General features: G+C 39.8%; 1 protein-coding gene across 2 annotated transcripts; it reads left to right on the forward strand.

Moving 5' to 3' along the window:
• The first annotated feature begins 659 nt into the window (after positions 1 to 659).
• On the forward strand, positions 660 to 13182 carry sh3d21 (SH3 domain containing 21). Of its 2 annotated transcripts, none has more exons than XM_069703827.1 (17): positions 660 to 785; positions 1419 to 1576; positions 1685 to 1742; positions 2453 to 2556; positions 3134 to 3224; positions 3629 to 3690; positions 3772 to 3811; positions 4292 to 4386; positions 4779 to 4880; positions 5249 to 5300; positions 8042 to 8092; positions 8191 to 8308; positions 9242 to 9410; positions 10166 to 10246; positions 10391 to 10587; positions 12067 to 12130; positions 12278 to 13182. In XM_069703827.1, the coding sequence occupies exons 1-17, from the start codon at positions 782 to 784 to the stop codon at positions 12308 to 12310; spliced, it is 1479 nt and encodes a 492-aa protein (XP_069559928.1). In that variant the 5' UTR covers positions 660 to 781; the 3' UTR covers positions 12311 to 13182. The 2 variants fall into 2 exon arrangements, with proteins under 2 accessions (XP_069559928.1, XP_069559929.1); XM_069703828.1 differs by having other exon boundaries at positions 9245 to 9410.
• Positions 13183 to 15182: the final 2000 nt, after the last annotated feature.

Genomic DNA, 15182 nt, shown 5'->3' on the forward strand with positions numbered 1-15182 from the left:
TTACAAGATAAAAAAAAAAAAAAAAAATTTTTACAAATGACAAAGACTTGACCGAGAGAACTTTGTTATTCAACAAGGAACATGAAGAAGTACTTGAGCTGAGCAGGTCTCCATGTCTGATGACCAAGCTTCGTGACCTATTAACTGGAGCAAAGAGGTCTGTGTTACTCCAACAACATTAAGAGCAATTAAAGTACATTTTTATTCCCCAATTTTTTTGTCTTTGTTGTGTGTTTTTTTGGGGGGGGGCTGCTGTACCCTGGTTCTGTTGTCTATAAATGTCAAAACACTTTGCAGCAAGGGTCATACAAAAACAAAACGTTACCATTCTACAGAAATTTTACACTATAGGGAGATACATACTGTAAATGACCGAGTGCAACAGACTGAGTAAAGCGCCATTGTGTTGACTTTTGTGTTTTAATAATTTGGTTGTTGCAGATGAGTTGTATTGTCGTGCTCCAATAGTCCCATTTATTATGAGCTGTGTTCTTTACAAACCTGTCATACCTGTTCTTCGGCCTCATTTTCTCTCTCCTCCCTCTCACTCTCTTGCCCTATCTATTGCTCGACTGTGTGACCCATCCTACTCCCTGCTGTTGACTTGCCATGACTAGCCTCAGGAAAAGTTGCTCAATGTTAATGTTTGACAAGCAGGAAGAAGGGCCATATCTCACAACACGACCACAGTCTTTCAGTTCTTCTTCTACTCAAACGTTTGTTTGCTGCTTTGTGAAGGAACTACATATTGAAATTTGAGGGAGAACGAACGAAAGACACCATGGGTGAGTCAGCATTGTTACTTTTTCTAATATGCCGGTGGCCTTTCTTGATATTTTGATCCTCAGTTCCCTTTTTGTGACGAATCAGTGTTAAGATAAGACGTAAAGAACAACTGCAAAGTACAATGCTGTTGATTTTCTAAGCATTTTAATATGACATGCAAATGAAACCAAAGCCTTGGTATATGGACACCGGCGCATGGTTTTCCATTGACCAAGTACATACATGTTTGTGATTGCTAAAAAATCTGGGTACACTTAGTTTTTGTATGTATCCAGAAATCTTTTTTATGTTAGTGGGAGCTCAAACCCAAAACTGCCTGACTATTCTGTAATTTGTCGGGTTTTTTTTAGTAATATTAAGTCTCTCCAAATGTTCCTTTGATGCTGCAGGAAAATACTGGCATGGAAAATATGTTTTTTCCACTTGTAACAAATGACTAGAGACAAAAGAAAACTGTACAGCTTAGCTCTAATAACCTACATTCACTCCAAGCCCATATCCTCGGCTAGCCTCCACTACTCAGAGGTTTGTCTTAGTTTTGAAATGTCAGGTCACATTACTTGTGAAACAAGAACACCAGCCTTTGTGCAAAGAATACAATTTTCTGCCCTATTTACGGATTTACGCTGCAGAGGTGCTGGTGCTGATCGACTTTGAGGGCACCATGAATGACGAGATCACAGTGACAATTGGGGACGTGGTCAAAAACGTTACCAAGGCCAGTGAGGAAGGATGGCTGGAGGGGGAGCTGAGAGGAAAAAGAGGCATCTTCCCTGCCAACTTTGTCAAGGTCTGTTGACGCGACACGGTTTTGTACTGTTGCTGTACACTGTATTAAGTCTGGTCATCTTTATCCACGTGAGAAAAATATGCCTCGTTCTTTTGTTTTTCACTGCAGGAAGTGCCAGTCTGTTTGATAGGTGACAGCAAGAGGGAGCCACGAAGCATTAGAAAAAGTACAATGCTCATTTTAAATTCTCAACATTTTGTGTTTTTCACTGTTATAGCTTAATTAGCGGGAAGAAGCTGCACAAAATTTGTTCAAAAAGCATGTAAAGGGTTTCCGTTTTAAATACTTTTTAAATTTAGATGATTCAGAGATTTATGCAAAGGTAACATTTCAGACCAAAGACCTCTATCAAGCTTCCTAAAAATTTTAAGAAAACAGCCGCTGCTAAAAGTAATATTTACCCACAACAGAGAGAACTTGTATAACATACCATAACAAAAATCTGCTCATATTACAATAAAACCATGAAAATACTTGACAATGCCATTCAAAATATGTTGGTTTTATATCTTAACATTTATGATCTAAAAAACAACACGTGTTTAAAATTGTGGTTACTGTGGTGGAAGCACTCAGCAAAACAGTGTGAGCTAGCTGACTGTAAATATATGTTTACCACATGCTTGCCACACAAAACCTAATTATACTGTATGAAAATAGAGCAGTTAAAAACAAACAGTAACTTTGAGGGATTAGACTGGTTAGAAATGTGACATTGAGCTATGCACTCTTTGCACTGAGCTGTTAAGACTTGTTACATCTGCCTTCTTCACAATTAATGAGCTCTAGTTTGGTTTTTTTTTACATCCGTACTAACAGTGTATTATGAGCTTCACATCGGTCTGTTGATGCGGCTGGTAATCCTTTGTTTTACAGCAAAGAGGATGAAACGGAAATGCGAGGTAGCGTTCGCCTACAATCCCTTGAATGAAGATGAGCTGGAGCTGGCCCCTGGCGAGATTGTGGAGATCATCAGAGAGGTAGAGTTCTTATTGCTCTTAACATGGCTTAAATGTTCATACTTGAACTCAAATAACCAAACAGCGACTCAGTTCTCTCTGCACGCAAGCTACAGTAACTTAATGACTTAAAAGTCAAGTATGTTGATATTGGAAGTCATTTTCTGTGGAGATCTGATACTGAATATTACAGTTTAGTTGCTCAGAAACAAGTTATCAAAGCTACTCAGTAGCCAAAAGCTTAGCATTATGAGTAAATTGAGGCGTTGGTAAAATGTTTGCGCAGTCAAACATCCCCTGGTAAATAAAGAACATTTTCTATTGTGGTATTTATTGGTTGATTCTCTTTATATGTGGTGAGACCGATAATGCATTTTTTCCCCCCTGGAATCTAATTACACCTTCACGGAAATGTATGTGAACTGATCTGACCAGTTCTGAGTAACATCAATCAGACATCCTTGACAGGCTGATTTTGATCTCTGGACTACATACAGGATGATAATATTTACTGTGCTGTTTTAAGTATTAGGGCAGCTATGTATGGTTTTACTTGTTATCTCCCATATTTTTTGCGCTGTACATATTTTCATGACAGATTGAAGATGGGTGGTGGATGGGGCTGAAAAATGGCAAAGTGGGAGCCTTTCCGTCAAATTTTGTCAAAGAGGTGTTTGTCTCCCCTAAAGGTTGGTGCTAAAGTAATTTTTTTGGTTGTTATTACGACCTAAAGTAACATTTTAAAGTTTGGCGACCTCTAGCAGTTGTATTAAAAACAAGAACCTGGTGTCGCGGAGAAATGACGCCGTTTAGATCAAGTTTTCCTGCTAGAGGAGGCGGGTTGTGTGGAAGGTTCAATACAACTACTAACTTTAATGCAGGACATTACTGTTCCCTTTTCGTTTTAAAACTGCATTTACTGTTGCCATGACAATGAACGTTGCATAACTTGAACGCACAACACAATTCAATTATATCAACCTAAACACTCATGTGGGTTGCATTTAATGGGAGGAACAACGGCCTATAGGGTCATATGGGTTAGAGGGTTAAGAAACAATCTTCTTTTTATTCCTTTTTTTTTTTTAAACAGATCAAAAGCACAGTGAGGGCAAGACAAGACCCAAACTCACTGATGCCGTGTTCAGTAAGGAGGTATGTAGTGCACACAACATTCCTCAAACATGTATGAACCATTTTCCTTTGACTTAATTTTGTTTTTGTTCCCCCATGAAGATCTCTCACAGTGCCAGTGTGAGAAACAAAGCAAAGAACAGTAAGTTCACACTTTTATAAATCCACATCAGATAAATGTAGTTCATGCATACAGTTTTAATGTCGAGAAAATAATGTACATTTTGCTTTCCCAACACTGTTTCTTTTTGAACAGCAGTAATTAGACAGGTCTATTTATATCCTGACGCACTGTCAAATGTGAAACGGAATAATTTCGGTTCTTTTACGTCAGTGATTTATGGGTGAAATCGAACATGAATACTTAAAGTAACAAGTCTTGATTTTTCACTGTGCAGCGTTGCATCAGAATAGAATATTGTCCAGGGTTAAAGGTTTATAACTCTTATCTATAGTTCATCACAAACTCTTTCCAAATAGTCTTTGAGTTGTGAGGGTTGCATAAAAGGAAGACTAGAATTAGTCATCATTGTTGAAATCTCCTTTTCCGGTCACACAGGTTATAATAAACAGTTTCCATAAGGTTATAAATCATGTTATCTCTTATGCTACGTCTCCCCAGCTTTGGAGTGTTGCCAAGTCATGTTTGACTACAAAGCCAAAGCGGAGGACGAGTTGAATATGATAAAAGGAGAAGTTGTTTCGATACTGAACAAGGTTTGAAGACATTTCTTTTGTTTCCATCTGGAATTGTTTCTCGCACGTTTTCCCGCAGGGTCATACTTTTGACAGGCAGAAAACTCCTATGGGCGCTATTTGTTTTCTTACAAAAGAGTTGCAGGTGTATTATATTGTTCATCCGGACAAACCAGTTGTTCCACTTTCAAGGAACTGGTGTGCTTCTGTGTGAAAGATAACATCTTAAAGAGACATATATGTGGAAGCCACCCAAACATTTTGTAACGTCAAGAAAAAAGATTTTAGACATATGATAAAATGGTAACAAGGAAGCCATAATATGCTTAACCTTTTGGTAACCTTTTCGTTTAAAGATTTCGCATTCCCAAAGGACAGAGCTTCTAATGTGCCTCTTTAATCTCCATCTGAAGGAAACAGAAGATGAAGGCTGGTGGGAGGGAGAGATAAACGGGCGCTGCGGCTTCTTCCCCGATAACTTTGTCATGGTGATACCACCAGTGGGGAATCTGCAAGTGAGTGGACGAAAACACAAACATAACATAGTTGGACTGGACCTTCCATATATTCAAGAGGAGTTTGACGATCGTGCTGCTCGGCCATGAAAGCATGGTCATTCTTCACAGTAATTAACATTAACTGTACTTTATTTAAAATTTTGAAATGCTCTTAAAATCAAAAGTACATAATGTGTGTTTTCAGCTGGCTGGTATTTGTGTTACTGCAGCAAGTCTGCAGTCAGTGAGTCAGTTGTCTTTAAACATCCTCTGTTTTGGAGTTACTCACTGAAAAATTCCCTCTGTGGAAAGAGTGTGTAGAACAGCGATGCTTTCAATTCACACATGGACATACTTGCCAACCTGTTCCGTTTCTCCTTCTCTAGTCTGGGACCACAAGCCAACCGCCTGCACGCAATGTCAATCAGAAAGTGTCAGGTAAGAGAGCAGCATGTATGTTACGTTGATCTGGGATTGTTGCATACGAGAGTGTGGAGCTGGAGTTTTAGAGGTTCTCTTCTGACTCATGATTTCTGGCCGCTGTGGTGTTTGGCCTGGCGGCGAGCTGACAGTTTGGACTGAGATAGACTGCTGTTTTAGCAGATGGAGAAACTGGCAGCTTTACTGGTTTGGGTTCTTTTCAGCATGTGTTATAAAAGCAACCAAAAGGGTCTGTCTGATGCATCCATTGAAGCAACGTCAAGCCCTTGTAGCGTGGCTTTACATTTTAATTCACTATTCAATTATACTTTGATTTTATATGCACAGTGTATTCATCTAATAAACGGATTGAGAGCGTTGCTACAGCATGATCTACAATTTAGATCAGAACATTCTACGAGACCTTGACTAAATCAATTTTTTTACATCCTGTCCTTTCACAATAAAAGACTATTTTCGCTGATATGCAGATAACCTGGAGTTCCAAGAGTTTTGTGAACATGTTTCTGACGCGGTGATCTCGTTATTTTAGATTGAATGCATCCCACATAATAGTGCTTTACAATGGTGATTTATATGTAACATTGTGTGTTCAGATATAGATATCATGAGAAGCATTCATCTATTCTTCAAGCAAACAACTTTTACAGGCAGACACGTATTGCCCTGCAGCACATATTGATTTTCTGCCACTCAAGAGAATTCTCCACATTAAAATGTATTCATCTGCCAATCATTTTCTAGATTTTGAAAATGAAATATCAGAAAAGAAATGCAAAATACCCATCACAAAATGACATCAATAAAATGTCTTGGTTCAGCCAATTACTCTCAACTTGGAATCAGGAAATATCTGTCATTTCTGCTTGAAATTGACACCACTGATTAATCAGCTATCAGGATAGTTATTGACTAATCAATGTACTGTGTGACCAACTTGTCTCACGGTTTAAACTTTTAATCAACTATATTTTTGGTCATTGATTTTACTTTTAAGTTTCTTGTTTGGTGTTGACATCCTTAAATGTATCCACACACTTCTTGCAGCAGATATTTTCTTGATTTTGTTTTGATGGGATTTTTTAATTTTTTTAAACAGTGAATGCACGGTAAAACCCTTTGACACAATACGATTTAGAAACTGAATCTTGAAGTCACACAGAGCAGGATGTGGCAAAGTTTTAGCTGATGAGCCCTGTCTTTGGCATGTTTGTGCCAACAAAAATGCCTCTCAAACAACTTCAGACCTGCTCTTTCCCTGGTGGTAAATTCAAAATGTGCGCACTCCTCAGACCGTTTGTGCTCAGCGACTCAAAGATGTCACCGAGCAAAATAAATCTCAGTTTCACAATTTGCTTTACCACCATCATTACAGCATTTCCACTGTGCCACTCACGAGCATTTCACAGGAAGTCTCACACTAAGAAAGATGGGGGGTGGTTAAACTGGTCATGTGACTCAGTTCAGGAGTCTTGGAGGAAACAAGGGGGTGGGGGGACGGAGGAGAGCTCTGTCACAGAGATTTTCACAACCAGCAAGAAACAAGACTTGAGCTACTGCTGCTCTGTGGATGGTTTGCTTGAGAGGGAATGTTGCACTATGCTTTGAGCACTCAAGGTAGGCTTCCTGTGTTTTCATTCGGTCCGCTATTCATCTCTAAGTTGACTGTTCTAACTGAGAGCTGTGCAATAAAGCAGTTGTAGTCTGTAAAAAGCTTCCTCAACCTCATCTGTTTGAAATAAGCACTTGACTTGTATGGACATCAGAGATCTGCCACATTACCTTCAGTTTACAGAGGCTTCTTCATTTAAAAATCTGATGTCTTCACAGTAAAGTCCTCGTAGGGGCTGTATTTTTTTCTAAAGAGCTGAGTCAGAGTGCCTGTCCCTGATGAACTTGTTGAGACCCTTGGGGATGTAGCTGCAGTGCTATTGGATACAGCTGTGACCCGCTCTGCTCCAGTGATGTGCACATCTTTGCATGCAAATGCTCTGATACTGTTGACACCATTTGCATTTTCCCCCACCACAATAAACCACAAAGCTTTCTGAGGTAAACGAATGCTATTGGCTTTTTAAAAGGCAACACTTTAATTCCCAAGAGTCATGTCCGTTACAATGATTTTGAAAATGAGTATGCAAACACAACCTGAAGGGATACCATGCATCAGTACTTGCATGTATTGCAGAAGAAGCCACACCTGCATAACACTTGTTAAGCGTGGGCAGGTTTGCTGAGCATCCGTGCCGCTCACATTGTTACACAAAAAGAAACACGGGGGATGCCAGGCAGATCGAGCCTGGCTTCACCCGAGTATTGCTAGGTTGAGTTTTGGCGCAAATGATTGTCAATGCCGATTGGTTGAAGGTTGCTAAAATACTCTTAAAATTACCCCGAGGTCTATGCCCAGTGAGATGTAAAAACTACAAATGATTCCTTATGGGGTGTAGCCGGACACAATTATTCACACAGTAACACCAGACTACAGCAGATTGAGAGAACCTTCCAAAGTAAGTGCTTCAGAAAAGCTGGTCGATAGACTCAAAACAAAAACATTTACTTGGCAAATTCCCAATCTAGGACGTCACCGTGTCTTTGTGTGGAGCTACTGGTATGACCAGATCAAATACTTTTGCTATTCTAATCTAGAGGAAATCTGCTCTGTGCATACCAAACTCAACTTTTATGTTTTGTGGTAAAGTTTTATTGACTGCTGTTTTTTTTGTTTGTTTTTTCAGTGAACACAGGCACTTCAGCAATGGATAAATGTGGTCCAGCAAAGACCAAAGGTATAAATGATATCGGCTTTGTATTATCACATCATTATGGCTCATTCCATCCAAAATTAAATAATGTTGTGGAATAATGTTATGACTTTCCTTTACAGATGATAAACCAGAGCCTAAAGATCTGAGAAGCAATCCTCCAACCAAAGTCAAGCTGCCGTGCATCAACAAGCCCAGTCCGCCTCCAGTCAAAGACAAACCGAACAAGGTTTTACCGAAGTGAGTGATACCAAAGCTTCTCTGACGTTCTCTCACTACTAACCTCAATGCACAACCTCTGAAGACTTTCTGGGGAGCGTGTCCCGCAACACAGACGCATGAATAGTTATTCATTTGCAAGCTCTCTAAAGCAAAAGGCCGTCAGGAAATGTCAGGAACACTTTCTGCTCTTTGGTCTGGCACCAGGCGCGGGGCCTTTAGATGTTAAAGGTTTTGGTTGCCGCCACTGGTTACCATGGCGTCCTTAAAGAAGAATGCCAGGATGCCTGACATTTAGTGCCTCAGTGGAAACTCTGGGATGAGTCAGATGAGGCCGCAGCAGACAAGAGCAGCCCATTTCCTGTTTCCTGAGCAGACGCGCACACAAACAGTTACACACACACACAAAACGGTGAAAACAAAAACGGCCCTGTCTTGAGGAGGTTGTTAATGGAGAACAAGCTCTAGAAAATTGTTTCCAAGCAAACATGTGTGGACGGGGTTCTTTTCCAGCCTCTTTAAGAAGTATTCCCAATGTTTACACAAGCGTTGTAACTCAAGGTCTTTACTTCCAGGCAGAGCATTTAAGATCAGATAAAGGTTATAAAAGTTGAGCTGTGACTGATTTCATGCCATCATTCCCTCTGCACTGCAAAAGTGAAAGACATGCGAGGACAAAAAATAAGACATTTTGAGAGACTTCAAGACTTCAGCTGTCATGCTCTGCACCTGCACCAGTTAGGAGTTAAGAAAGCCGGAAACCGCGTACAATTTTCTTTCTTCTGAAAATGCAGACTACAGACAGTGTGCCAATTTCCTTTCACTAAACATTTCAAGAGAAAATTTGATGAATTCAGATTATTTTTCCCCCTCTTATGTTTCCCACATTTTTTACACTCGAGTCAATCAGAGGTCGACAATTTAAATCTAATATAATATTACTCTTCTTTTCAGTAGAACCAACGGTGATGTGGCTCCCGTTATACCAAAACACCCAGAGGAGAAGGAGGGCGAACAGTTTGACGGCGTGGACGTGCAGACTGAAAAGCTGAGTCATCCTACGGCAAACCGAGCCAAACCTCCACAGAGGAGACCACCGTCAGGCCTGGTGGCAGCAGCTCAAGTACGTCCACATCAGTGACTAACATTGATGCATCACTTGTTTTCTAACGGCTTATGCTTGTAGCGTGTACAATATGGAAGTGCAGACTTTCATATATGAACTCTTAAATTACAACCTGCAAAACCACAGGGAACGTGCTAACCACCAGCTTTGCAGAGACCTTTGCAGCTTGAGCTTATCACTGCAACAATGTGACAGTTCTCCACTTCTTTTTGCCTCATAGGCTTCTTTGAAATAGTCCTAAATACTTTCAAGGATGCCTTTTATTTGGACTTTTTTAAATTCCCATCTTTGGACAAAAAAAAAAAAAAAGTTGTGACATTTTTCCATTTCATGTTATTTCTAAAAAGGTTTTTTCCAAACTACAGCATGTATGGTAAATTGTTAGACGAAAGGCTACTATAGGCTCTGCTTATATCAAGGACACACCCCAATACTGCAATTGGTTCACTTGCAAAAGAGCCATTAGATGTGTTTTAGCAAGAGAAAAGGCCCTAGTTATAGGCGTGCCCCAGTTTTCGTTTTACTTTACACTAATAGAAATAAGTTGAGGCCAGATCTCAAGTTTCCACAAGTCATTCTGGGAAATGGAGGAATTAATTGCCTGAATTATCATTTTAAGGTTTGTATACTTGGCTCCCAAAAACACCGCCCTCATTGTTAGGATTACAAAGTTGGGTAATGACAGTTCTTAAAGTATCCTGTGAGGAATGGTTATTACTAATGTTTGGCTTGATTCTCTTTTGCTGTCCCAGAGTGCTGCGGACAAGCCAGAACCAGAACCAGAACCATCACCAAAAAAGTTCCAGACAGACAAACTGCCTGGCTTGCAAAAGGTTTGTAAAACTGATTAACTAACTTTTGTGAGTTCAGAAAAGATGATCTACCAAATATATTGTGCATTAATGTATTTGACACGAGTAAATATTTTAGCATAAACTTTCCAGAATGTCATTTGAAATTCACATAAATCATTGCAGGGTACAGAAAATCTTCTGCTATTCCCTGCAAAGCCTGAGCATAGACCCAAAACACCACCCCCAACTCGACCAGTGCCGCCCAAAGTAGTTGTGGACAGCAAAACTGTGAGCCATAAAGCAGAGCCAAGTGTGGAAAGCCTGCAGGCGGAGATCAAGGAGCTGAGGATGGCCCTGGAGCTGCTTCAGACACGACAGGAGTGAGTACTACTCAACTGTAATGTATAAAACCTGAGAAACTGATTCAGTTTATGAAGCAATAGAAATAAGCTACTGTATTTTTTTCAATGCAAAAAGACAAAACAATCATGCTTTCTTTAATCACATAGAAGACCTTCACAACATTCAAGTTCTGTTTCTTCCCTCACTGAGAGTCTGTAGGTTTGCCCTCTTTTCCCAAATCAATTTCTGGTGTTGTTTGCAGACTTTGCAGCACACACAGGAAGTGCCCCATCTAGCTGACTCGGTCGTGTTAGATCTTTTGCATCGTTTTGCTTTGATATCAAACATCACAGAGGCCTGCTTGCTCTACAGCAGGCATGCTGTGTAGAGAGGTTGACACTTAATTTCCAAGCTAATGAAGTACTTAAGCCATTTGGAGTGAGTTTAATTACAGTACCTTTAAACGGTGAATCTAAATTGCCATGTATTTTTATAAGCATATTCCTATTTATGCTCAATAAGCACTCAAACACTTTGTGTTTTCAATTAAGTTGCCTGATCTCTTCCAAGGACGGTGGGTGTGTACAACATGTGCATGATTAACATCTACTGTCACTATAAAAATGCTTTTATTGCACTTTTCAAAAGGTTCACAAAATACACAGTAATCATTTTTATTGGGCCATAGAGTTTTGTGACAGTGTAATTCCCAGCAGACCAGAATTGTAGTCATACACAATCATTGAAAACACAGGTGTGTAAGACTTTAAAAAGGTGTGGACATAGATAGCTAGTGGCTCAAATGAATGTTCCAGCCTGTTGTCGTATAGGTGTCATATTTTTTTTGACTTTAATGTCGCATTAAGTTTTTATACCATTGTCTTTCGCTTCCTAAAGCCTAAACAAAAGGTTTTTGAGCTGTGATGTGGCCCAGGACGCAGTTCTCCGAGTCCTTTTTTTCTTCAGCCACAGTTCTCATAGTCATCAAATATTTTGACAAGCAATGTGCGAGAGGCCATTTTATTCCTCATAGTAATAGCAGCTTATGTTTCACTTAAGTTTACAATATGCCCCGTTTTTCACAAAATACATTTTGCCATGTAACAACTGGAAATGCACAGGTGCAAATAATACAAGCAATGATGACTCCGTTCCTTTGAGGAATGTGGTTTACTGCAACACTTTGTGCTTTTCCTTCCACGACAAGTCTGAAATGTCTGCAGTTAAAAGAAGTCTGCTGTTGCCATGTTGACTGCTGAATTTATTTAACAGGTTCACTGGAAAAGTCCTCCAGACACGGATTAGAAATGTTACATAGAGTGCATTAATTATAAAATTATTACGCAGTGTTGTTCACTAAATGCTTAATTTAAATGTTATGATAAATTCCAATTTAAAATGTAATACTGAATTCATTTATACTTTCCTTTACTGATTTGACTCGACACGCCTTGTGCCTGACCTATTTAGACACACCCATGTCGACAACCTCCTTTGTTTTTGTCTCTTTTGATAAGGCGAGACATGCAGGAAGTGAAAGAAGAACTGAGGGAAGAAACAAACAAACGACAGGCACTGCAGGTCAGTCGGGCTTGTCTTTTTCATGCAGTAAAACTCAATGCCTCCAGGGTATTGACACAAGACTAAATACGGAGGCTGTGGTTCCCAATTTTGTAACTGTGGTATTTGATTAATTGTTAAAACCAGTTTGTTTTGTTTTCCATAAAGGAGGAAGTGCACAGTTTGAGGATGAAGCATTAAGACAGACTCTGACTGAGCTGCTTGTCTTGACACTGCTATGCAGGCCCTCGGACTGCAATTTTTAACAGGAAGAACATGTGTCTGACATTGAGTGAAAGTGGGGTGGGAGAAAACCCTTTCACTGAAGACACACAAGTGAGGCCTACATTAGAAAGTATATCTGAACATGGGATCAAGCTGATCCTGCAATGGACCAGAAAAACCAGAAGAGACTTCAACATAACATTGTTAAATTTTTGAATATATTTGAATGGTGGGTTACACTCGGTAGCAAATTGCTTCAACTGTCACCTTTATAATTTATAATGTGGGCTACTTTTAATGGCTCAGCAGAATTTGTAATATATGCAGCTGTACATAGGAGAAAATATTGTGATGTCTTTTGCAAAGAGCTAAAATATTATCACAAGTCATCCTGAGAGGCATTGTCACCTGAATGTTAATAAGTGAAATACTGCTGTCAAAGACATGGGCTGACAATGTAATGTTGCATTAATCCACTGGGGGGCACTGTACATCTATTCTTCTACATAAAGAGAACTGCTGAGCTGTTCAGTGAATGCTGGATTCATGGAGGTGAAAATCTCCTACGTGAAATAGTAACCTAGAAAAATAACCTATCAGAGGAGCGATTGTGTTAACATTTAAACAAATTGCTAATGATAATGGTTTGTGCCTTCATGTGACGAACTGTTTTAAAATGCCTGAGGAATTTTACCAAGTTTGTGGTCATTTTTGTACTTATGTGTAGAAGGTATCTTGTGTCACTCAGAGAAAAACTGACTCACTCAGAAAACTCAGAACAAAGTGACTCATCGCAGTGGATGTAGAAAACGTGGGAAGAGAATTAACAATAAATTATTTGCAACCATCACAGGAAGACCTCTAACATTTGGACCACGCCGTCTCCACAACAAGGTATAAAGATGTGGTTTTGGCTCCAAATGGTGATGGTGGTGGTAGTAGTGGTGGTGATGATGGCAAGCGCCTAAGACTACTTACTGTCGCCCAGTACAGAGCACATCTGGACAACATCTGGAGCTCATCAGGGATCGGGCGCTTCTGAAATGTCCATGGGAACATACTATTTTTTTTTTTTTTTTTAAACTATGTTGAATAATGGTCATTAAGGGCATGTTTCTACTTGGATAAGAAGTGAAGTAAGATGAGTGTAAACAAATGAAAGCTATGAAAAATGAATGTAGGGACGACTGGAAACTGAGTGGTGAAAAAGTGAAACCCTCTGGAGATCAGAGGTCAAAAACAAAAAAATCCCCCAGTTAAAATTAGAAATAATAAAGGAGGAGCTGAACTGACAAAGAACAGTTTGCCTCTGTCAAAGAAAGTTGGACAGTAACAAACTAAACTGCATCTGTCCAGCAGTGTTTAAAACTTAAACTCAGATTTTTGATGCGTAAAAATCTTTTACCATTGGAATAAAAACATTTATTTACTAATTAAGGCAGTAACTATAACATGCAGTAGCTATAACATGCAGTAGATATAACATGCAGTAGCGTGAATGCAGCTTTAGGTGTTATCATCTACAAAGGCTTCCTTATGGTACCACGTATGACACTATGTACTATGGTCCTCTTTGTGCAGCTCTTTCCCACGCTGTGCTGTGGTTCAGATTTACCACTTTCCCCTTATTGGATTTCCCTGATGTTGATGTCCACTTAATGTTATTGATGTATTGTTTCATAACTGCATAACCACCATAAGTCTAAAACGTGTTACATGTGTGCCTTGATTACAAACTAAAATGAAAAAGACACTATTCAAAATATTGAATTGTGGGTCGAAGTCAAACTTATTTTGGGGGGTATGATTTTGAGGTAGACACCATTCCCAAGAGATTTATAAAAAAGATGATTACACAGCTTCTTCAAAGAGTCCACACTGTCAACGCCACTGATTTCTGAAAGCCCGTGACCACAACAGAGGCTTTTCCAAGACCTCAATAGAGAAGACTCCATTTGAAAACATAGCGAGCCCCAGGGCAAACCTGAAGCCTGTCTGCTCCTTCAGCACAGTTTGTACTTGGAGGACGACACCAGCGGAAGTTCTCGGGCTGCTTTCCTCTCCAAACAAGACCTCCATGCAATGCAAACCAGCCTCAAAAGTACAAGGACGTAAGACTGACGTTCCTGGCTCTAGGATGGCCAACAGAAAGAATGTTGACGTGTGCCATATACTGATGAGTATCTAGTATATTTTCCTCTTCATATTGCTTTACTAATGTGCCAAGAATTCCTATTTCCACCAAACCGCTGAAGATTGACATGTGATAATGTCCAGTACAAACATTCACCCAGAGTGCGTAATTCCTCAGTGTTATGCAAGTCTTTATTGGCAGCCAAACAATATTTCAGGGAGCCAAATCACGTGGAACGGATTCATTAACTGAATACGACGTCGATGTTGGCCATCTGACCTCGTCATTCCCTGCAAGCATGCACGTAACTCAGAACAGCAGAGTTTCGGGAGGGATGTTAACACACTCCTCCCAAAACCACATTAGACACAGAGTTTGACACCAGTCATTATGTGGAATCTACTGAGCGTGGGTTATTACCCTGCAAGACAGCAGACAACAAAGGGAACACATTGTCTCGAGAGCACCTTCTTTGTGTTAGCTGGGACCAGTCACAGACAAATAACCTCCAACCTGGCAAACTCAGATGGATTTTAGAAATGTAAATGTTGCAGCAGCCAGCTGTGGATGATCATCAGCGCATGGATAAGAGGCCTAACAGTTGTGTAATGAGTGCAGCAAAGCGTGGCAGTAACGTAAACGAAGAAGGAGCACAAATACAGTAAGAAAAGCTGAAGTTAGTTGGAATATTTCACATGGCTAAACAAAAAAAAA

This window comes from Brachyistius frenatus, unplaced genomic scaffold, assembly GCF_029030835.1.
Source record: "Brachyistius frenatus isolate BFR_SWC_R1_liver_20210118 unplaced genomic scaffold, ASM2903083v1 Contig_48, whole genome shotgun sequence".
NCBI lineage: Eukaryota > Metazoa > Chordata > Actinopteri > Embiotocidae > Brachyistius > Brachyistius frenatus.